The 24,414-nt window shown below is 47.1% G+C and overlaps 1 protein-coding gene across 1 annotated transcript in view; it reads left to right on the forward strand.

Moving 5' to 3' along the window:
- Nucleotides 1-24,414, forward strand: part of OGA (O-GlcNAcase) — an 867,474-nt gene that overhangs the window by 352,344 nt on the left and 490,716 nt on the right. Inside the window, exons 6-7 of the mRNA XM_069611624.1 lie at nucleotides 4,395-4,493; nucleotides 4,762-5,046. Of these exons, the coding sequence (XP_069467725.1) occupies nucleotides 4,395-4,493; nucleotides 4,762-5,046 (384 nt within the window). The remainder of the gene's footprint in view (nucleotides 1-4,394; nucleotides 4,494-4,761; nucleotides 5,047-24,414) is intronic.

Consider the following 24,414-nt stretch of genomic DNA (forward strand, 5'->3'; position numbering starts at 1 on the left):
ACGAATTCAAGGCCCTTCCTTTTGGATCAAAGTCGCCACCCAGGGTATTCACCAAGTGCCTAGCACCAGTGGCGGCGTGGCTGCGCCTGCAGGGGATCCACGTCTACCCCTACCGGGACGATTGACTCATCCGCGCAAAGACAAGAGATCTCGCCGTCGAGCACACAGCAAAGACCGTCCAACTGCTCACGGATCTAGGATTCTCCAACTTCCCCAAATCCCACCTGGTTCCGTCGCAGGTCGCACTGTTTCTGGGAGCCAAGCTCGACACAGTTGCGCCACTGGCCTCGCCGTCGGAGGAAAGGACGAAGGCCATCATGGGAAAGGTGCAGCGGCTGTTGACCACGGACGTGGCCAGGGTGAGGTCCATCAAGTCCCTTCTCGGCATGATGTCCTCGTGCATCTTCCTAGTGCGCCTGTGCAGATTGCGGATGCGGCCACTACAAGAATTCCTCCACGCCCGCTGGATGTAAGCGGTGGGCAGCTTCGAAGACAGGATCTTGCTCAACGAGACCTTCCGCTAAGCGATCCGGTGGTGGGGCATCCTCGCACATCTGGCGGCGGGTATGGACTTCCAGACCCAGCACATCAGGAAACAGTGACGACTGACGCCTCCCTAGAGGGATGGGGTGCGCACACCGGAGATCTCCACGCAAGAGCCCTTTGGCTCCCGGAGGAGAGGTCACTCCACATCAAAGTACTGGAGCTCCGGGCCGTGTTCTGGGCCCTCAGGTTGTTCCTTCCGTTCCCAAGGTTAAGGTGGTGAGGATCTTCATCGACCACACGACCACGATGTTCTACATCCAGAAGCAGGGAGGTACCAGATCCCCAGCCCTATCCAAGGAGGTGCAGGATCTGTGGCACTGGGCCATCGCCCAAGGGATGTTTCTGGTACCCTTCCACCTGGCAGGAATAAAGAACACGATCGCCGACTCACTCAGCCGTGAGCTGCGCTCATGCCACGAGTGATAATTACGACAGGATCGAGTGGATCTGCTATTCCAATGATGGGGCAACCCCCAGATCGATCTATTTGCGACAGTGACAAACACCAAGTGTCGGAGGTTCGCCAGCAGGTTTCCCCAGCCGGGGAGCATGGGCGATGCCTTCTCATTCCCCTGGGTCGGCCTGTTCCTGTATGCGTTTCCGTTGCTGCTGCGACTCATCAACCAACTCAGACGGTCCCGGTGCAGGATGATCCTCGTTGCACCGGTGTGGTCGAGACGCATCTGGTTCCCGGACCTTCTGGACATGTCAGCGCCCCCCCCCCCCGTCAAACTGCCGATGGACGCGGAATCCCTCGCCAGAGAAGGAGGCACCATTCTCCACCACGACCCGGGGTCGCTGAACTTGCAGGCCTGGCTCCTGCAGCACTAGAGTTTGGAGGGTACGATATCCTGGCGGACTGCAAGGAGGTGCTTGCAAAGGCCAGGGCGTCCTCGACTCTCAAGTGCTATGGACATAAGTGGAAGAGGTTCTCTGTCTGGTGCCGTACACAGAAGATTAACCCTCTATGGATTACGGCCCCCCCAGGTGCTGCCGTACCTACTGTCGCTGGCCAAGGCGGGGCTCGCGCACACCTCCATCAAGATACATCTAACGTCGATCTCCCGCTACACCAGAACTCCAGGACGATCATCTCTGTGGTCCCATCTTCTGGTGAAGGAGTTTATGAAAGGATTGTTACGATCATTCCCGCCAGTGAAGGCTCCAGAGCCGGCGAGGGAGCACAACGTGGTGCTGAGCAGGCTCATGGGGCCGCCATTCAAGCCTCTGTATTCGGCACCGTTGAGTTCCTCTCGTGGAAGACTGAGTTTCTTGTGGCCATCACCTCCGCACGACGAGTGGGAGAGATCTAGGCCCTCTCCTGTAAACCTCCATACCTGACTTTCCACAAGTCGAGGGTGGTGCTGAGGACGCACCCCTCCTTCATGCCCAAGGTGCCGTCGGACTTCCATCTCAACGAGCCCTTGGCGTTACCTGTTTTCTTCCCGTCACCTTCGTCGCCGGCTGAGAGGACTTTGCACTCTTTGGATGTAGCTAGAGCGCTGAAGTTCTAAGTGGACCGCACGAAGAGCCTTCGGAAGACATCCCAACTGTTTGTAAACTTTGGCCCTGTGAACCAAGGGAAGGCCCTCTCGAAGGCTTCTATTTCCAGATGGCTCTCCGGTTCGCTAACAGACCGTTGCCCGGCCGTCCTAGAGCCTACTCGACCAGAGCGATTTGCTGCTACCACAGCGTTCTTGTCTGGCGTACCCCTGCTGGACATCTGCAGGGCTGCTACGTGGAGGTCGACGCACACCTTCACTAGATTCTACTGCATCGACCGGGATTCCAGGGAGGAGCCCAGGGTCGGCCAGGCAGTGCTGCGCAACCTGTTCACCTGAATGTGGGCCTGGTGAGGAGGTAAGAGTTGCTTAATGTTGAGTTGATGAAATGCTTAATGTTGAGCCTTGCCACCTCCTGTGGTTGTGCATGTGTGTACTGCTATGTATTCTTATATTCATGAGCATGTGAATCCATGCCAGACCCCATGCTAGAGAAGGAACAAGTTACTTACCTGTAACTGTTGTTCTCCAGCATGGGTCTGGCATGGATTCACATGCGAACCCTTCCTCCTACCCCTCTACGGCTCTTCACTTGGTCCTACTGCCACTTTACGTGCTACCAAATCTGAAGATGGCTGCCTGAGGAGGGGCTTAGGTAGAGGGCAGTCATTGGCTGGGGGCAGTATGACGCAGAGACCAGTGATTGGTTACTAGTAGAAAGATGGTTCAAAAACGAAACTGAAACTGATTTTTTCTTTCTTTACTGAGGATTCCCAGCCTGACGGGGAATATTCATGAGCATGTAAAGCCATGCCAGACCCATGCTGGAAAACAACAGTTACAGGTAAGTAACTTGTTCCATCTCAACCAACTCACATCCCAAATTTCAATCTAAAAACAGCAGAAGGATCCAGTTTCCCAGTGTTAGCGGCTAAATGCTGGAACTCCCTCCCATCTGACATTAGAGCAGAGCCTGCATTCTGGTCCTTCAGAGCTAAAACCAAAGCATGGCTCATAGCCCAATCTGCTCCGGTGCTTCTCTAACTCATGCGCACTCACAGCCTGTGCTGCTCTATCCCTGCTGTAAATATGACTTTTAGCTAAGGACTAGAGACCTGTAAACTCGCACTTCTCTATTGTGATCTAGGTTTAGTGACTGCATATTTATTTGTGCCTTTGCCTGTATATTCGGTGTATTGTATTTGTGTATATTTGTCACCATACAGCTGTTTGCCCCATCTACACACATGCTTGTAAAATGATATGTAACACACCTCATCCCCTTTCTTGTGGGTCTTGTATAGTATGTCCTGTAACTGCCTGTTTTCAAGTAACAGCGCCCAGATACCCTTGGATGGGGTGCGCTATACAAGTAAATAAACTAGACTTTTTGAGTTTTGAAAACAACTGTACTACTCCGCTTCCACTAGATGTCGGCCTATGCATAGCATGTGAATCTAAGCCGATACAAGCATCAGAAATAAGATTACGGTGAGTAATGTATCATATATATATATATCCATTGTTTTCATATAACTCCCAGAGTTGTATAGGTGTTTCTTTGGACCATATGTTTGCTATAAGTTCTTTGTACCTTCCTATAGCCTGCTCGCCCTCCTAAGATCAGCCTGGCTGCTCAGTCACCTACCAAAGCTTGTGTGGTACAGACCTGTACTGGTAGTTGCAGATCAATATTGCTAAGTAGAGCTAGTCGTACAAAATCCAATTGGTAGTGGGATTTTAGAAAAACTCCTTTAAAGTGCGTGCCAGAGTTTGCTGGTGAAGGTGGGGTTCCTCACTATCGTTCTTTCTCCAGTTCTGTACTACATTGCAAGTCTTTCTCAGATGTGGAATTTATGAATCCATTAAAAGACCAAATTACCACCCTTTGTTAATTTGCTTTCTGATGGACTAGTCCTGCCATAGAACTAGTAATCACCTGCTGATCCTACCCTCAAGGCAAAACAGCTTGCACTCCTCTTGCTCCATACACGCTACATCACATCCAGAGATATGACCACAGACCCTGATCAGCATTTCACCTCCTTTTGGTTGATGGTTTCTGCAGCCAGACCGACTCTGGGGAATATATTTTCAAGGTGAGTAATCTGTTGGAAGTGGATAATCAATCCATCGGAACACATTTCTGAAGTTAAGTACGTTGTTCCCCATCTAACTTAGCCCTTTAGAGCTTGTAGTTTATGGATGCAAAAACCCTTGTGATAAATCTGACTATTGTAATTTTCAGCATACAGAGTTGCTCTGTTTTGCTGCACTACTTTTTAAATTGCTTATGATTTTGCAAATGTTTTGAAGTTATACAGTAAAATCTTCTTTGTTCATCAGAATACTGTGGAACCTTCTGCTTTCCAAATGCAGCTCAGTCACCATATCTCAGGACTGTAGGTGAAAAACTGCTACCTGGTATTCAGGTGTTATGGACAGGTATGTAGTAGTTTTATAGAGACCTTTTGTGTAAAACGTCATAGTACATGTTGTCCATACACCTTTGTTAAAGATAGTGGTAGTGCTTCCAGTAAATAAACGAGAGAATTGGATTTTTGTGTCGTTTTATCATGTACTTTTATGCTTTACATTTCAAAATGTCATTTGTGTTGTAATATTGCCTTGCCTTGACATGAATTGAAGTTTTAAAATCGTGATTATTTTCCTGTAAACCTGTTTTTAAAGTTCATCTTTCAAAATTATTTAGGACCCAAAGTTGTATCCAAAGACATCCCAGTGGAATCGATTGAAGAAGTTTCCAAAATTCTTAAGAGGGCTCCAGTTATCTGGGACAACATACATGCCAATGATTATGATCAGAAAAGACTATTCCTTGGACCATATAAGGGGCGGTCAACCGAACTCATCCCTAGGCTGAAGGGTGTTCTAACTAACCCGAACTGTGAATTTGAGGCAAACTATGTTGCGATCCACACGTTGGCAACCTGGTACAAATCAAACATGAATGGCGTGAGGAAAGATGTTGTAATGAGTAAGTATATTTGTAACAGTGTCAATCCTTTTATTTTAACCTTTGTTTCAGTAGGGCCGTATTCATAGTGAAAGTAGGACTTCTAACAGCAAGTGCAGTAACTTACAACTCAGTCGTAAGGCCCATCCAAGACACATTCCTAGCTGGGCATTCAATGTAATTTCTTAAAATTAAAACCGGAAAACCTACAGAAGAATGCAGGTTGTCCTATTTGTTAATTTATTGATGCCTTACATTGTCAGTCAAGCTTTATTTCGGGGTATATGAAGCCATAAAAGCACATATATAAAAATAAATACAGCACGCTTCTACAAATTGTACAGTCTTAAATATTTTGAAAGATAAAAGGAGAAATATAACGGTTTACAGTTGGTACATAAAAACATCCATAATCAAATTAACCTGTAATCTTCACAAGGGTCTCTCTCCACCTTAATGCCAATTGTAAAAATCTAACCACTGCGCCACAAAAGTCTGATAGGCAATGTTAAAAGGTGTGTTGGGACAGGAAATTAAGGGATGGTGGGTGAAATTGTGGTTTGTAACTGCAATGTGTAAAATGGGAATCTCCCTCCAGGGGGAGCACCAAATTATTTGTAGTAATGGGGGTCATTTATTCACTTTCTTAGTCTGCATGATTACCCGGGGGTGAATCATAAACTTCAAGATTTGTAATCTTTTACGTTAATATAAAGGTTAGTTATAAAACAGATTGTATGCTTCCTTTAAAATAGGTAATGTACTGGAGTTATTTGATGAAGCAGCACTGTGGTATATGTTTAGCAAGTTAATGTTATTTTAATGTTAAAGGACATTTGTACCGCGCACCATCACCACCGGAGTGGTCCCCTGGCGGTCTGGCAGCTCTGAAAGAGGAAGGGAGGAGGGGTTAGTGGGAGGAAGCTGGAAAAGTGCAAGAGAGCAGTGATGTGCTGTTAGTGCCCTCAGACCGGTGGGTCCGTTGGCTGGGCCGGGGGTGTTTGCGGCCAGTAGTCTTCATGTACTGTTGTGTGTTTTTGTTTTGTTGTTGCAATGTAGTGAAGTTTGTAGTGAAGTTTGTGCGGTTTGATGTGCTGTAGGTTTGAGGTTGTGTTTGGTTTGTAGTTTGAGAGGTGTATGCACAGGGGGAAATTGTTAGTGAAATTGGTTAGTTGGCATCTCTATCCTGAATTGGGGCGCTGGTCTTCTGTAATCTCCCCAGATGGAGTTCGGGAGCACCCCTGCGCCTCTGTCCTGATCTGGGTCTGTCCGGCCTTCAGGGTCCCTTTCACATCTGGCCTCCTCCTCACCCAGTCTCCCTCGCAGCCCTACCTGTCTTACCTTCCCACTCATACGGCCAATGCCAGTGTCCACAGCACAGCTAGTGTGGTGATTGCCAATATCCCGACAATTCCACAACACTGGCACCTGGTGGCAACTAAAGGGGGAGTGCGGGTGCGGGTGTGGGTGGGATTAGGGTGGGGTTGTTGGCTCCGTCTCCATGGGTGTCGCCTGTGTTCCACTCTACCTGGCGTCACTCGTCCAGATGCTGTGGGAGCTTCCCATCCGGTTCTGGGAGTTGTCTGTGTCCACTCCAGTTTAGTCATCCCTTTTCCTTTGTTTTCAGTTTGTGTGGTGTTGAAGAGCCAGGTTTTTAGTAATTTCCTACATTTTTGAGTGATCTTTGGTGTTTTATTTCTTTTGTGATGTTTTTGCGGCTAAGTGGTAGAAGGAGGTGCCGCCAAGTTTTTTTCTTGAGGTATGGTTTTGGTTCCAGACTGATTTCGTTGCTTGACCTGAGGAGTCTTGTTGGCTTGTAGATTTTCTTTTGTAGGACTTCTGCTCCTTGTCCACTGATTGCCCTGTACGTTATGCACATTGTTTTGAAGGTGATGCAATGTTTTACTGGGAGCCAGTGTAGTGTTAAAAAAAGCATACAGTGCATAAGCGTTTCGCAATTGTATCCACATAAACACATGTTACCCTTGACTTTGCTTACATCACATGTCCACCTATGCCTGCCTTGGTATACTCAAGGGTAACAATCCTAATCTGAACCGGGTTAGGACTGATCTATGATGCTTAGAAGTCCACCATTTTAAATATTCTGTTGGTGGTGTTTGCGGTGCTAGCGATACATATGATCTAAAGCTGGCCTTGTCTCAACACAGATTTGTGTTCCAATCTAGTTTTTTTGCTGTTTCCCATCAATATATTTTTTTGACTAAGGGGATACTATCTAGGTTTAAGAGCCATGTCTCTGAACCTAGTTCATACAAACGTGAAATGGTCAACACTTGTATTGTGGGTCAATGTTTGTGGAATTTTCATCCTTTGACAATAAACATCATATTAGTGCAAATATGAAGGGGGGATTAATTTGATGTAGTTTTTAACTTTTCTCACAAGAATAGCAGTTTGTAAAGTGGAATGCGTGAAGTGCTTATGCTGCTAAAAGTCTGCTGAAAGTGGTGCAGATGTGATGAGTCTTTATATTGCGCTTTGTTAGGCAAGATCGTATGCAGTACCCTGTGGGAGACTGCACCAGCCATGTCCTTTTGGCAGTAGTTAACCCAACATTGCTATAAGCATGTACTACACAAGTTGGTAGAGTGACTGAGCAGCCAGGCTTATCTCAAGAGGGGTCAATGTGAGTTGTAGGGTTGTAATATAGAGATTCACAGTGACAAGTATCCAAATACACTTATACTCAAGGTTTCTTGATTAAATAATTATGTATTAATTTAACAGTCAGTTTGAATAAGCCTTCTTTAGAAGGCAGCAAATATGTAACACTTAAATATTTGTGGTAGTGGTTTACTTTTTACTACCATTGAGTGTTTCTACCGCGAGCTGCAAATGCAGCTTCAGTAAAGCACCCATGGGTGCCCATTTTGTCAAAAAGGCCGCAGTCGTCTTTTTTTCACCATTTCATATTGGAAAGGTCCTTCTTGAGATTTACTCTGTGCGCCACACCAGGTTTGGTCCCTTTGTTCAATTTCTTTGGTAGGATTCACTGGTGAAGCCCGCCTCTGGCTCCAGCGTGTCTGGCATGGCAGGAAGGCGAGGGAGGTGCCCGAAACTCCCCTGTGCTTAGTCTCCTTAGTTACAGGAATGCACCTAAAGATGATTGGCTGGCTAGCTGCCTCGGAGGACAGACACCCTGCTGTTTGACTGACAACTAGGCTGCAAATGATTAGGCGAAACATGCATAAAAGGCGAGGTCTTTTGCTTGGAAGGCAGTCAACCACTGGACTAAGGAATCCAAAGAAGAACTTGGAAGAGACGCCTGCTGCAACTCCTGGACTGTTGGTTTGCCTGCTGAAGCTCAGAATTCACCTCAATGTTGACAGGGCATGTCAGTAATACTAGCCCCCTAGTGTGACGTCCACTGTAACCATGGTCCTTCACGTGTTGAGGTCCCACCTGTTTTTTTTTTTCTTCTTTTTCCACCATCGTAGTCGTAGTCTATCTCATATCGCAGTTACTTCTTCTGGCTGACGCCATTACTTAAGTTAGACTTCTTTCTGTCCTTTCGACAACCGTACAACGCAAGATCTACGGCGACTGCTTTCGAGGACAAGACATCAATCGTCAACGACAACCGTATCAACAAACTTTTGATGTACAGTAGGGAGGGTGGGCGAAGGTCATATGCAATCTCGCCCTCTTCCTAAATACTCTCCTTCTGGAGCTCTCCACTCGGCCCCCTCCAACTCTCTGCGGCTGAGCCTTTTCTCCAAACAGATTTGGGGGTAGATCTTGATCTTCTGCAGGTGCCTCCCTCTGGAACAGCCTCCCTACCTCTGTCTTGAGCTGCACCTCCAAGTTCTGGAAACTCCTCAAGACATTACTCTTCTTTCTCTCCCTCTCCCCTGCTAACCTCCCTTCTCTTCTCCTGCTTCCCTACTCCTTTATCCTCCTTTACACTGCTCAGTTTCACCGACTGATTGCCTGGTGCACCTCCAGAGCCTCACAGGTTCTAGGCTCCCCAGCCAGTCCTACACTTGCCTCCGGGCCTCTGCACTGTGCCTGGCACTACTGCACTCCGAATACGTTCCATGTCAGGGGCATCCTCTACACTTAACCCAGGCCCCTGATGGACTGGGTGCACTTGTTCTCCCTCCCCCCCCCCCCACACTCCCTACTCCTCGAACTTCCTCGCACAATCTTGAATGCACTAGGCCTAGCAAGATCGCTTGTCCTGTTCTTCCTTGTCTCCCTTCTAGCTCGGTTGCGCCTGAAACATTTGTGCATAGGTGCATAAGAGATGGCCAAACCTCAATCAATCTGATTGTCGCCAGGCCTAGTACGGTAGTTTGTCCTTTTCCCCACTCCTGCCCCCTTCCTTCCCCACTGTCATGCACTTGTACTATCTGACAAGTTGTTAGGCCAGTACTGCAGTTTGATTGTATGCTCTTCCATCTCCTTCCCCTCCCCCCCTTCCACCTACCCCCTTCTCTCCTTCCCTCCTGTCATGCCCTTGCACTAGTAGAAATGCATCAGGCCTAGTATGCTAGTTTTTCTGTGTTAAATCACTCAGAAGCTTCAATGACTATTGAATTCCCTTGTTCCTTTCCTGCCTTGAAGTGCTTTCAAGCACTTAGCTTGTGTAAAAGTGCTTCAGTGCCAAGGCCTTTTTTGGTGATTTTGGTATGTTATCATTCAATCCCTTGTAACCTTTTTGTGACATGAGATATCTCTGCCAAATTTGCCTCCTTTTTTCCCCACATGTAGGCGGTCGTAAAGCCACCAAGGATTCCTAGTTTGCTGTAGAGGAAAGAAAAAAATTACCAAAAAAGGAGAACAATTTCTGTTTTTCAGTAAATGCCAATAAAATGATGTACAAAGAAGCCTTCCTTGTAAGAACTAGGAACAAATGGTTTGCTGTGCTGAATTCGCAATTTTCCAGGCTTTCAGGAACAGGTTGAGTGGAAACATTTTGATATGGTTACCAGCCGTTTTTTGGGGTAGGCGATTTTGCTCTTTTTTTCCAATAGGACATGCTTGGATGGGAATGGAAGAGAAGGGTACGAAAGCTGAATGGGAGGACAGAGGCATACATTTCTGAAAAGTAGACAAAATTCCAGGTTTAGGAATGGGTGATTTGCGCAGGTCAGGCAACAACTATGTAGGGAAGAATTCCATAGTTTGGGTAAAAAATCGGGAAAATGACAGAAAAAAGGTACGTGGACATGGTTGGCCCAGTACGGCAATGGCTTTTGTGAATTTTGAGAAAAGCAATGCCCCGCTACATTCCCCGACTCTTCCAGTTAGGAAAGTGCACTTTTTTCGTAATGTTTCACAAAACGAGCAATGCCACTAGCCAAAAAATGAGCCATGGTACACAGGTTTTTTTATGCTTACGGCCTAAACAGACGTACTTAGCATGTGTAAGTAAAGAAAACAAAATGTGGTGAGGAAGGGCACGCATACATTTTTTTGAAAGAGCACAGGCAGACCATTTGAACGGTAGGGGACTTGTGCAGGTTACAAAAGTGTATAGTGCCTAAAGCAGCGACTAAATGTAGGTCACATTGGGAAATGAAAGGGTTGTTGTGACAAAGTGCAGCAGCAAATGTTCGAGAATGTTATGAAAACCACGCAAACAGAACAAATGTCCTACCTTCCCGCGTTACCACAGGTGTCCTGACGAAAACGGTACCTCATGTGTGGGTGCACCTACCTGGGCGCAAAGGGAAAAGGCTAAACCACTGGTAACCCCAAGTTTTTCGGCAGAGCAGATTTTGCTCATATGGGCAAGCTGCAGATTTAAGCCTAGGGTGTCGAAGCCACCAAGGAAAACGGGGAACCCCATGCATTCATGAAAAGACACCTGTGGGAATTTACAGAGGTCTGACTTGTGCGAATCGGGCCAGAAATGATTACCCACAATCCCCGGCAAATTCCAAAATTTGGCAAAAACCCCCACAATTCAGACATTTCCCTCTGGCCACCTACCCAACGAAACACGCCGCCAACACATGTCCTATCATCACATGTTACCACAGGTATCCCAACAAAAACGGTAATTCACGTGTGGGTGCACCTACCTGGGTGCAAAGGGAAAAGGCTAAACCACTGCTATCCCCAAAGGGTTTGGGGAGCCAACCTACAGATTTTGGTCAGGTGTGTCACAGCCACCAAGGAAAACCGGGAACCCCATGCATTTCCGAAAAGAAGAAACCCGTGAAGTCTGACTTGCACAAATTTCCCCAGAATGTATTACCCACAAGCCCCGGCAAAGTCCCAAATGTATGGGAGAAAACTCTTCTCACCTGGAAACTACTGAAACATGCCACCAACACATGTCCTACATTCCCACAGGTGTCCGGATGAAAACAGTACCTTACATTCGGGCGGAAAAGAAAGTGTTGACTGTCCACAAGTCCAACAGCAGTCCCAGGGATCCTCGGGTGGGTCCCCGTTCATTCCCCGAGGGAAATTCAGTAATGCTGTCTTGCTAGAGCTCCAGGATGGTAGTGGGTGATGTCCCTGGCCTTTGGTGGTTGTCCCTCATATGGGTTGACCGTCCACAAGTCCAGCAGCGGTTTCAGGGAGACTCAGCAGGCTCCCCATCCTTTCCCAGAGAGAGGTGTAACGCAACGCAGCCACAGCACAAGGATGTTCGGAGTGATGTCACAGGTCTTGGGCACCCGTCACCCATATGGGTCGGCCATCCCCAAGCCCAGCCTGGAGCTCTGGCTGGGCTGCTTTACAGCTTCGCCCTCTGGGAAAGGTCAGGGTTCCTGCCGAGGCTCTCGGCAGGGTCTTTTCCCTTTGGGGAGGTATTGACACACTGCTGGCACTCCCTGGTGGAGAAAAGATGTAACACAGACCAGCAAGAACTCCAGGACGGTTGGAGGTGACATCCGTTTCCCATGTGGTTGTACTGTCCCCAAGCACAGTGGCAGTGTCAGGGAGCACCTGGCAGGCTCCCCTTGCCTCCCCACGGATAAATTCTGTAACGCAGGCCAGCCTGCGCTCCAGGATGGTTGGGGATCCTGTACTTGGCCTTGGTTACCCGTCTCCCATGTGGGTTGACCATCCCCAAGTGCAGCGGCAGTCCCAAGGAGCCCCGGCAGGATCCCCATTCATCCCTGGAGGTGACATCTGTAACGCAGCACAGCCAGAGGTTCAGCATGGGCTGGCAGACGGTCAACCCACATGGGAGACAGCCGCTCCCGGAGAAACACCAATTTGTGGCCCCTTACCCTGCAATTGTGTCACAGCCCACTGACCTACCTCCCCGGCTAGCCCACTCCCGCCCACACCACCAACAATCCAGCCCCAGTCCCACCCACCCCTCTGACAATGGGCCCTAACTGTAGAATAATAAAAAACAGTAAATGTTGCAGCTGCTCGCGTTGAAAAAGCCGTAAATGAAAAAAAAAACATTTGTTACCTTTGGTCACCCCAGCAAAACCAAATCGTAACTACTAGTCTCTGATCACAGCCCCCCTTTCAAGCCATCCCTGGTTGTCTACTGACCCTCACCGCCCAGTAAAACACATTTGCCCCTTTCTAGGGGTAGATCTGCCCCCAGGGAGGGCTACATGAGTCTCCCCATCCATATGGTGTGGGGGAGAGGGCCATCCCCTTTTGATTATATAAGTTGCTGATGGTTTAGGGTGCCCCCCATACCCTACCAACATTTTTTGTCCCTATCCTAGAGGCAGATGGCCACATTACTGTGCCCATCTGCCTCAAGGGTGGGCAAAATGTACTGCACCATGCTTGGCGGGGGGGGGCAAAGACCAAGACTTCTGGTGGCCCTCTCCCCACCCCAAATGGGGGGCATCTCATGTAGCCCTCCCTGGGGGCAGATTTCTGCTCCTGAGGTGCCCCCACCTCCACTTAGGGTGGGGGGGGAGGGCCAGCCCCCCACACCCCTTTCAATACACAAAAATCACCCAGGGGGGGGCAAAACGTGGGGCCCCATTCTTAAGGGGCCAGGAGGGAGAGGGCTGCTTGCATAGTAAGCAGCCCTCTCTGCCCCCACTTCACAAACTGATCCCTGGTGGACTAGTGGCATTGCTGGGCGCGGATTGAGCTCTCTGCACCCAGCAATGCTTCGAAAAAGGTGCAGTTGGAAAGGGGAGTCTCCACTTTCCAACGACACCTCCCTCAATCTGAATGACACAATAGTGCTGCAGATCGAGGGGGAGAAAGGTGGAGACTCGCCTTTCATTTTCACTGCAGCAGCCGAAAATGGCTGCCGCAGTAAAAATTACTTTTTCATGCCGTTGTGCATTACGCACACCGACGTGAAACTGAAACAATTCCAACTCCCGGGCCGTGAGGAAGAACTGCCCCCTCATATAGCCCAAGGGTTGGATTTCAGTTTTGTGCACGCACAAAACTAAGTGCAAAAAAAGGGTGAGCCATCTCGTCCTTGGCACTGCGAACGTAATGTCAAGGACGAGAAAGCTTGGCACTTAAGAGCTGCAGTCTGTACCAACCAGGTGCGTCTCTGTGAGGAGGGCAATGTCAGGTGAGTGCCTATTGAGGAACTGGAGTACCAATCTGCATTTGATGCTGGAGCCCAGTCCGTTGACATTCCATGGCAACAAGGTTAGTTGCCCTTCATGTGCCATCGGAATCTAGTGAGATATCCTGGGGGCATAGGGCAGGTTCCCAGACCCCTGGTTATCCTTTCCCCAGGGGCATGCATATCTGCGTGGACCTCTTGGGTCTCGGGGTTCCCGGACATGGGCATCCCTCTACAGTAAGCCATCATGTTATCTGTCTGCGCACCACCTCTCCGCCAGGCTTTGCGACCAACTATACCAGACCATAAGAAAAAAATACCTGAAACACTCCCCACTGTAGCATTTCCCAACCATGATGCAACACGTAAAGCAAACATTCCTGTTTCCCTCCCTGTGCCTCCCCCCGACCTCAAGCACCATAGGCTCTTTCTCGTGTGCTGCGTGCCTTGTTAACAAGAAATGAACCCAAAACAGGCCAACAATGGTTGACCAACATTCCCCATATCCCACCCTGTACTCCTCCCCAACTTGAAGCACCTGTCGCCCTAACCCCGCACCAAACTGGTGCAAGAGAACCACGTCAACCAACTGTGCGCTGTTGCTGTTAGTGTTGCCCTCCATTCCCACTCTGTAGCTGCTAAACTTGTTTACCCCTGAATGCCTTTGCGGTATTGCCAGCTGTTGTCGTTGGGAGGTGGGGGCCCAAGTCATCCGTTACCCTCTGCCCCCTGGCGTGGACTCTAAGGGCGCTGTTCGGTCTGCTTCCTGGGAGTCAGGCAGAGTTGGACAGTGACCCGGGTCTGGCTCTTGTCTGGGTCATCCCTTCGGTGGCTGGTGCCCAGGCGATGAGAGGACCTTTATTTCACACTATGACCAGGCCTCCTTCCGGTTATTGAAAAGATGCACAGTTCCCTCATGGTATTGTGCAAGGAAGAAAAGAGCGTACTTAATGCTGAGCGAGTGCATCTTCCTTTTGACAGATTCAAAATATTGGTGTGCTCTCTGGACCTCTCTGGTATAGTCTGGAAAGGAATCCGATCCGGTAGCCATTATATGTGATGGGGCTGCCGGCTCATGCCATTTTCAGCAGGGCATCCCGGTCTCTGTAGTTAAGGAGTCATGCTATTATGGTGTGGGGGGGGGGGTGCCCTCGGGATGGGGCTACCCGCCGGCATCCTGTGTGCCCTTTCCACAGAGAAGAATTTGGAAAGTTTCTTTGGGGCGAAGAGCTGTTAGCCATTTTTCCAAGAAGAGCTCCATGCTGGGCCCCTCTTCTTTTCCGGCACCACAAGGATGCAAATGTTGTTGCGCCTTGCTTTTCCTTCACTGTCTTTTGCCTTGTTTTCCAGTTGTGAGAGTTTCTGGGTGACCACTGACGGGTGTTTCTCCATTTTCTTAATTGCGTCCTCCGAGTCCGAAAAAATGCGCTGTTCTGCCTCTGACTCTCGAGGCCATGTTCTGCATGTCTTGCCTGAGAAAGGATACCTTAGATGTGAGAGTCTATTTTCTCCTCCATGGAGGACCTAGATTCCCCTATGGCTCCCGTTATGTCTCGAAGGGAGATTTGGGGGATGGGGGGTGTCTTGCTTCTGTTTGCTGCAACTGTCCCTGCAGCACTAGTCGTAGGGTGTTGGGAAACCCCTACTGAATATTGGTCCGTCTTGCACTGGAGCCCCGTCCTCCTAGCTTTGTTTTTAGCCATGGTGCTGCACACTCAGCCTCTCTGAATTTCTGCGCAATGTGGATATCGGTGTCCAGATGGTTCTGCTTTCTTCACTCCGCCTGTGGCTGGTGAGGTCCCAGGATTTATTTATTTAGTCTAGATGGCCTCGTGGGCGGGCATGTGCAAGTTAAGGCTACCTCCTGCTTCCCTGTTGCACCTGGCCGGGGTGGGCTGGCCGTGGTCCTGGCTGGGGAAATGCCCCGTTACTGTTTGCGGCGCAGGGACGGACTTTCTATGCGGGCCAGAGGGGCCTGGTGTCCCCTGCCCCCCAGTCTTCTCGCCTGGGTCTGCCAAGTCTAGGGGGCAAGAGGAGCTCTCAGTGCGGGTGTTTGTGCCCTGTTGGCCCTTTTCTTTCTTCTGGTAGTGGCCAGTGGTGTCCCAGGCTGCCTTCTGTGTCAGGTGGCTTGTGGCTGGCCGGGGTGAGTGGGGCGTAGTGGATGTGTGCCCTGCTGCTTCTCTCAGCTCGGCGGGGGGCTATTCTCCTCCTCGTGCTGTTCCCCAGCCCCTCACCTGGATCAGCTGGGTCCCCACTGGATCCGCTATGTCGGGGTCGCTGTCCCTCTCTTTCAGCCTGTCTCAGGCCGTCTTGCAGCTCACAGCCATGATTTTGCCACCTGGTGGGGGAGGGGCACCCAGGGTTGGGTCCGCCGATGCCCTCCCATGCAATCTGCGGCACAGTCCCTCTGTGGTGTGAGGTCCGCGGCCCGCCCACGGGGGGGTGCCAGGAGCGGGGTGAGCACCAAATACCAGGTTGGTGATAGCCCAGCAGTCAGCCACGGGACTAGTGATGCAGAATGCTCCGTTGCCCTGCCAGTGGTCGTTTCGCAAGGTACCCTGCTACGTTTCCCCCACGCTTGCAGCGGTCTGTTGCTGCAGTGTTCCGCCATGGTTTTTTGAGTCTTTATGCCGAGGAAACAGGATATAAATGCAGGATGTGTGCAGCTATGCGGGCGCTATGGACGCTCACGTCCGCATTGCCCCACTGCGCAACAGCGCCCCCAACTCCAATAATTTCTCAATTTAACAAGCGAGTCCCGTGAAATGCTCAAACGCAGTCAATGTACAGAGGATGAGATCACAACCCGTAAAAAATCGAAATCTCAATGCTTTGAGACGATTGGATAAACACCATATCAAATGCTCAAAATTCTAGGGTTTCAAAACCACGCTGTTAGACAAACCTAGGGGCTACCCTGCCAAGTACCTCAGGAAATTTCCAAGTTTGATAGGCAGATCACATTTCTTGAAGTTTCGTCTCAAACTACTACCCACTGGGGAAATAAAGGTGTTCCGAAAGCAAGTATCGCCAGACATCTCCTGTGAACTTTGCAAAAAACATTACTACAGACTTTAAAACTTATCATGATTGACTGTACTGGCACCGAAGAACTAAAATGCTTAAATATTTTGTCCACAGAAAGGAAGGACTATACACAAATGTTTTCTGGGAAGGATTAACTGCAGGGCATGACATTTTATTAACAAATTAGATTTACTAACATTTTAACATTGTAAGAAATGTATTGTTCGATTATGTTTTTATCTATTTAGCTCTTTCATTGTATTTCTTAAACAGATGTAATGCATCAACGTTTTGTATTTTGAAAAGTCGTTTTGTTTCGGCTACAGCATAATAAAATTAAGTATTCTGTGGTATGCCTTTTAGGGCACGGTAAAGAATTGTGTGCTTAATGGAGGTATATGGCATGCTTTGTACTGCTTGGTAATCTATTCATTCATGTGAATCTGTGAAAGATCCAATACTGGGGAAGTCTTGGTTACTTACCTACTACTGTATTTCTCTACAATTGGTATCTTTCGTAGATTCACATGTGCCCTCCTGTTAGGAGTGATTTCTCTTTACATCGCCTTTCCTTCCATTTCTATGGACCTCCAAACCTTTTGCTTTTTTTTTTTTTATTCTGGCCTATCCTTTTTGCAACAGTCATTAATCGTGGGGAAACTGACATGTCATTCAGGCTATCAGTACTGGGAAACATTGTTTCCCTTAGTCTCGTTAATTTGTTTTTGACGAGCTGGTGGCAGCAGTTACTTTTTACGATTCTTTTGGTTGGTGTATTTCATTTTAGCCTTTGTTAAGGTTTTCATAGTAATGATTTTCTTGACTTGTGTCACCCCAGAACTTGTTGCTTTTACTGGTGGATTATTTTTCCTTATACCTCTGTGAGTGAGAACTTTTTTCCACATTCACATAATCTTTTACTCTTTTTATGGCAGTAATTTTTTAGACTCTCCATAGTGTCTTTTAAAACGTATCCTCTTTGACAACGTTTTGGCAATACGTGCCTATTGTTGCTGGGTTCCCCTAGTGGCTCCCCTTTAGACTTTCCCTGACTAACCCTGTGAGAACTACAGTTCCCAAGGTTAGAAAGAATCTTCGATCCCTTTTACATTTTCTTAGATGCGACCTGGATGTGGAGTGCTGGGGAGAATACGGAGTATCCCCTTTCTAATTTTAAATGTAACATTTATGTTACAAGGACAAACCTACCTTTTAATGGCTGGTGGCAGAGAATCTTTTTTATTAATTCTGTGCACCTTTACCGTGGGATGTTTGCCCAGCCCCAGTAAAGGCACCCATGGGTGCTCATTTTACCAAAATGGGCCTTTTTTTGCCATTTTAGCGTTTCTTGTCCTTTCTTGTTCCTTCTCCTAACATTCAGGGTGTGAAATTACTTTGTGATTTTTATTTTTTTTTATTTTTTTTCCTTCAGCGGGACTTCTGTCGATTGCCCAGGCTCCAGTGTGTCTGTGAAGGCAGGGAGCGAGGGAGGAGTCAAACTCTGCAGCCCTTTGTCTTCGAGCCTGACTGCAAGAATCCAGTTCAAACTGGAAGGCTGACTGTCCTGAAAGGACTGTCAACCCCCGCAAGTTTGAATGTTGCAAGGCTGTGATTGGCTGGGTTCCTGCATAAAAGTCAGATTCTGGAAGCTGAAGAGGTAGTCGCCCACTGGATACAAACCAAAGAGGAAGGTGAAGACACCGCAGCTGAGACACTTTCCAGGGACCGGAGAGCCTGCTGTGTAACTGAAGCTTGCTGTAGCCCTTCCTTCCAATCGACCTGGGGACTCCAAAAATGACAACCCGACCAAGAGCCTGGTGAGACTCACTAGACTCAAGAAGACCTGCATTTTGAGCCATCCCATCCCTTCCTTCTCATGCCATGCTGCGACTTGCAGGCTGCAATACCATGGGACCTCGAGCCATTGTGCAGTGCACAGTCTTCCGAATATCGCTGAAACCTCATGGGCATCCTGTTGGATCACCAGAAGCACAATTCAGGTCCGAAAAGTCCCCTCACCAGAGTGCTGGACCATGCAAACGATGAGAATCCGACCAGTGATATTCTGTTGTCTTCTGTGTTCCTGAAAAGGCGCCAGATCCACAGAGCCGCATCAAGCCACAAGGAAACTCCTGACTGGAGCCTTCCTCCCTGTCCCTGCTGTAAAAGTTCTGTCTTCTGGACAAAGGAGTCAATCGACCTGGTTTTTGGCTGCAGATCCTGAAGTCTTCCTGCTTCAACTCGTCTTCTGTGTTGAGGTACTGTTGGCTTTGGTATTTTACCTACCTTAAGCCTTTGTGATTTCTGTATTGGGAGGCCACTGCTCCAGTTCACCCAGGCCCACTGTGGAATCCTCCTAGGGTGTCTTCTCTGAAGTCTCTGGACCCTCAACTAATTTTAAAGTAAATTGAACTGTCTTCCTATGGAACTCTGACTTTACCTGCAACTGAACCCTAGCTCACCCTGCCTATAGCTGGCACCTAGACTACTAGGGTCCCTCTACTGCCTCTGTGACCTCATGCTGTGGAATAAGGGAAGGACTGGATAAGAAAAGGGTTCTGCCTTGAAAAGAGTAACGTGTTCAAAAGTTACTTACTTGTAAAAGAAGTTGCTTGGTAACTAAATCTGAGAGTGAACAGTTACAAAAGTTCTTACTTACCTTCAATGTGTTGCACTATTCTGAAAAGTATATATATATGGTCAAGTCACTCACCTGTGAATTGGTTGTGCTTCTTCCCCCAAGAGTAATGCTGTTGGTTTCACTTTACTATTCCTGTTAGGATAAATGTACGAGTGTCCCCCTGCTTTCCCAGACTTGCTGTTAGCCTGTCCAGAATAAGTCTGCCTAAGGTAATCCTTACCTTTTAAGTTGCTGATAGCCCCTTTAAAAAGTAAATCGGTTTTACTTGCCTTGTGTTGGCCGTGTGCCATCCTATAACAAGTTAGTTATTTACCTCCATCTGTGTTGCTCTGATCTGAAAATCAACTGTGATAGTATGCTACAACATTAGGTCTTACCTGCCTAGAATAGCTGTGTGCCATGCCTGAAAAGTGTTCCTTTACGTGTAGCTGACCTTGATCTGCCTGGTGCATACAAAATTAGTGTAAATAGTTCTTGCTTATCTTACCCTGTGTTCCACTGAGCTGAAAAGCAGTTGTAATTGTATATTACACAAAAAAGGTCTGTGTTATCACACACAAACCTTTTTTGTGTAATAGAGGTATAGACTGTTCCTTGAATCTGTGTTCCACTATTCAGAAAAGTATATTTGCAAGTTGATTGACTGTGATTTCCTTGTTGCGTGTCACTGCACAACTGACAGCGTCTACTACCCTTGTGTTACTAAAAGTAATCTATGGTCTTACCCCCTCTATAAATACTGTTAGGTGTTCTAAATAAGGGCTGTGCTTTGATCTGTGTATTTAAAGCATAGTGTTGTGCTTTTATAATGTGTTTATTTGCTTTATGATGGTACTTAACTTGCCCAAGAATCTCTTGGTCTGCTTGTTTATAAAAGAAACACTTTATTTTTGCAATACATAGTCAGTATTTCTTTGGACCATATGTATAATACAATTTCTTTGTACTGATTCTGCAGCCCTCTCTCCCTCCTAAGATAAGCCTAGCTGCTCGATCTAAGCTACCCTGATCTCGAGTGATACAGCCTTATACTAAGAGTGGAGTCTTGTACTGTTGCAGATAAATAGTTTTACTAAGCCCTTAGCTGGACTTCAGAAAAACTGTCCTAACACTCTTACTAACTACAGAAAAAAAGAGAACAAATGATACAAAATTAATGATCTGGTGGGCCCATCAGAAGAAAAGATATAAATGTCATTTAACGATCTCTCCCGACTCTCGTAGTGGCAGAATCATTTGCTGGTCATATAAATGAACGTTTAATTGGGTAACGGGGGTGGGAACAAGATGGAAGTAAACAATGTTATTGTCCGGGGATACATAGACAGAATAATAAGTCAAAATATGCCACGCCTTTGATAAAGGATACATATACAATAGATTAGGAGAATAGAATATGACTGGAGACACTATTGATTCTTTAGAAGTGTCTTCCACGATACCTCCAATGTTGAGATAGAGCATTGAGTTTAGGGATGCATAGGTACATTGCATGCAGGGGAGGGTAAACAATAGTTATGTGGTTGAATAGTGCTTGAATATGTCGACCAGGTGGGGGTTGTAGAGGAGCAGCCTCTCTCCTGCTCCACACACCGGCCCTTGCATGACTAAGCCACGTGTGTGTCACTCCAGGAGTGATTTACAGTATCCAGTGTCCATGTGGTCTTCTATATGTAGGCCAAACATCAAGATCTGCCCGTGAAAGGTGGACCGAACATAAATCAAATGTACGATGCAAAAGTACTAACTCACCAGTGGCCAGACATTTTGATGAATATAAACATTCAGTTGCACAAATGCAATTTATGATATTGGAAGTGGTCAAACGCCCCCTCAGAGGGGGTGATTTTAACACCCGGTTATTAGGTTTTGGATTCACTTGTTGGGCACTACATCCCAGGGGGATGAATGAAGAGTGTTGCTTAAACTGTTAAATTTGAATGGTGTCGAACTATAAAAAGATGTATGGAAATGGCAGAATGACAGACGGATACACTTTTTGGGATAATTAATCATTATGTAGGACCTTACTGTGATGTGTTGTGTAGGAGCTGGGAATTGCATGTCTGGTTGATATAACTGGACTGAGATGAACATGCCATGGGGTATAAATGCTTCAATTGATGAATTACGATTAGGTAGGAGGTAATCTACTATGTATCGGCTTTGATGCTAAACAACTGTGTAAAGATGCATTGTCCATAAGCTTATCCTATGTGTTACTCTGTATAATCCATGGTTTGTGGGCCCCATTGGACCCAATGAATAGCTGGTATCCCTATTACCGAAGGATCTTTATGGAATACGTCTAGACTGCATTTTACTCTGATTATAATTTATAACGGGCTGTTTGGGTAGAATATCCAGATTGAATTCCATTACTGAACAATAAATAATGTATTGGTGCAGTGAATATAAAGTGGGTGTCCACTTATATGGCTAAGGCTCTAGTGATAGCGCATTGCCTTGTACTACTTAACAGCACTATTTTACCCTGATGGAATCGCTGTTGACCACTAGGGAGGAGGTCCTCCTAATTTTTCCCCGTTGTGGTTACAATTGGGATCTTGTCCAGCATGGACATTTGGAGCACTTATTTAGCGGATGCCCTTTTGAAAACATCTAGGGTGAATTTCCAACACTCATTTGACATTAGGGCACCATGTTTGGTTACAACCCAGCAGGGTTGCTCGGACAAATGAGGACGATGAAGTCCTTTCAAAGATGGCGCTCACATTAGAGAGGTTGCATTGCATACGATCCTCAGCAGGTCGGCTTACCAGCTTATATGAGGAGACTCCACGTGACTCTCCCTCGCTGTTGAATATTGGCATACGCATTTTTTACTTCCGTATTTCCCTTCTGCATCACGGACACCGACGCTCGAGGAAACGTTCCATGAAACATAATGGAGGTGAGTTAATCTTAATGGATTCACCGGGCTGTCCACGCAGCTACTTATGTATATATCACTCGCACCAGGATTGGTGGGATGCGGGTAACATTCGCAGGAGAATGCCATATAGATTGGTGTCCATTGTCTTGTAGAAACGGCTCCATATGACTTGAGATTACGTGGTGAGGAAAGAAGTTGTAAAGAACTTTGGGAGGGGAGCTGTTCTGGAGCAGAATTCCATACGTTTGGGACACAACGATATGAGGTGAGACTGACCCTACATTATTTTTCACATAACATGTCACTGTAATTCCATTTACAAGCATTGCTTATTACTCCTAGATTGCAGCTACCTATCTTGATTCATGTGTGGATCGAACATAAGAGGCCAGATAGGCATGCTTGATATTTATTTTCCCTACTATATTCTTCCCTCGCACTATATATGGGGGTTCTGATCCAGTGATAGTGTATACCATATAGCGCTTAGGTTGTTATAAACATCAATGGCATTTGCCAAAAAGAGACAATACATCATTGTTTGTTCACAGCAGACCATGAATATTTTTGCTCTAAACCCCTTGGCATTTGGGCACAGGTGAAGGTTGTAATATTCACAAGATTCAGATTTTTGTAATAGTCTACATTTAGATATATTTTTTATGAGATGTGTACATAGTATTGATCCTCTGATTTATTTTATGGATTTTTTTCATATTTGCAGGGCACGTTGAGCACCGTTTTTGGCCTCCTATTCAACATTACAGAATAAAGATGTTATCAATATTCTATTGGAATTGAGTGCATTGTATTGGTTATTCTTAAACTGATATGGAAAAATTGTCAAATGTATTAAGAATACTTGGCTGATTTCAGCATTTACGTGTGCAGGGGGACAGGATTGTCCATAGACTGGACACTTTTTGTTTTTTGGTAATACCATCTCGTTATTCCTCCCCTGCACCCAAACAGTTGCTAATATTTTGTAAAAGCTTGAACTACTTTTGTAGGTGTGCACTGACTGTTCGATTTGAAATGCTCTGTCTACGCTACCATGAACTCAAGTGGTACAGCTTTATACGAAGAGTGGAGTCTTGTACTGTCTCAGTTTTACTAAGTCCTTCAGAAAAACTATCCTAACAGCCTTGCCACGTCTGGCTACTATCTGTAGCTAGTGGTCAAACATGGCCATGCCAGGAGGCTTTTCACTCGTCCTTTGGCCATCCTGTGTTTTACTCTTCTTCTCCTTATATGCATTTCCACTGCCTCGGAAAGCTGAGACTTCTGGCGGGTTACTTGAGGGCTGTTTGTTTGCTGCCAGAATGTGAGTGGGGACTGGATACCGGAGAATTCCTGGGCGAAGGCCTGGCAAACAACTTCCGCTGCTGTATGGGAAGAGCCCTGTCATGTAGGTGATCTTCAGCAGTCCTGCGAAGGAGCTGTGACCCTTGAAGTGGAAGGAACATCCTTTCTCAACGTGGGCTCAAGAGTTCTGCAAAGAAGACCCTTTGGCAGTGCTGCTGGACCGCCCAGTGGCTGAGCAGCTCTGAGTTTGGGCTACTGTGCTGCAGACGTCACCGTTCCGAGTTGAGGCCTGGAACGTGGGGGATCTTCAGCTTGTGCAACAAGGCTGACTTCTGCAAATTTTCGTGGTTCTAGCATCAAGGGCCGAGATATGAGGCAAAGTCTGACCACGGCAAGTGAATCCCTTTGTGTCGCCATGCATCGGTGGCCATCCCAAACTGCTTATCTGTGTCCAGTCTTTTTCTGAGAGTAGCCCTGCATAGTGTTTCATTTCCCAACAGGAAGACCTCGCACTAGCATTAGTCGCCGACCGGAGGAGAGCTCGAACCTGCGGATGAAGGGCTGAGGCTGACGGTGGGAAAAGCAACATCGGGCCCTCTTCAGCAGACTGAGGTGAATTTAGCTGAACCTTTGGGTATAAAGCCCCATACATCTTAAGGATGGACTTCTGAAGCGAGGATTGAATCTCTGTGGACCTGTAGTGCTTATCTGTATCTTCCTTTTTAGCGGTTTGATATGTATTTTGCCCTACTAGTGTTGTGCGATATTAACTGTTAGTCATTTCGCACTGTTATTTGGCTGTAAGTAAAGAAGTATTTTTATATCTGTTTGTATAATTGTGTTCCTTGACTGTTTCACTGTGTATGCTCATTGTGGGCCCATTACAAGCTCACCACCTCTTGAGACCTAGCCTAGACCACTCACCTTGCTACCTTGAACTGGTTTGGCTACAGCTCCCAGAGTTGTCCCTGTCACAATACTAAGTTGGCCTTCTATACATTCGTCCACCAGGCCAGAGTATAGAAAATC

Source organism: Ambystoma mexicanum, chromosome 8 (genome assembly GCF_040938575.1).
Source record: "Ambystoma mexicanum isolate Mex_15411 chromosome 8, UKY_AmexF1_1, whole genome shotgun sequence".
Classification (NCBI taxonomy): domain Eukaryota; kingdom Metazoa; phylum Chordata; class Amphibia; order Caudata; family Ambystomatidae; genus Ambystoma; species Ambystoma mexicanum.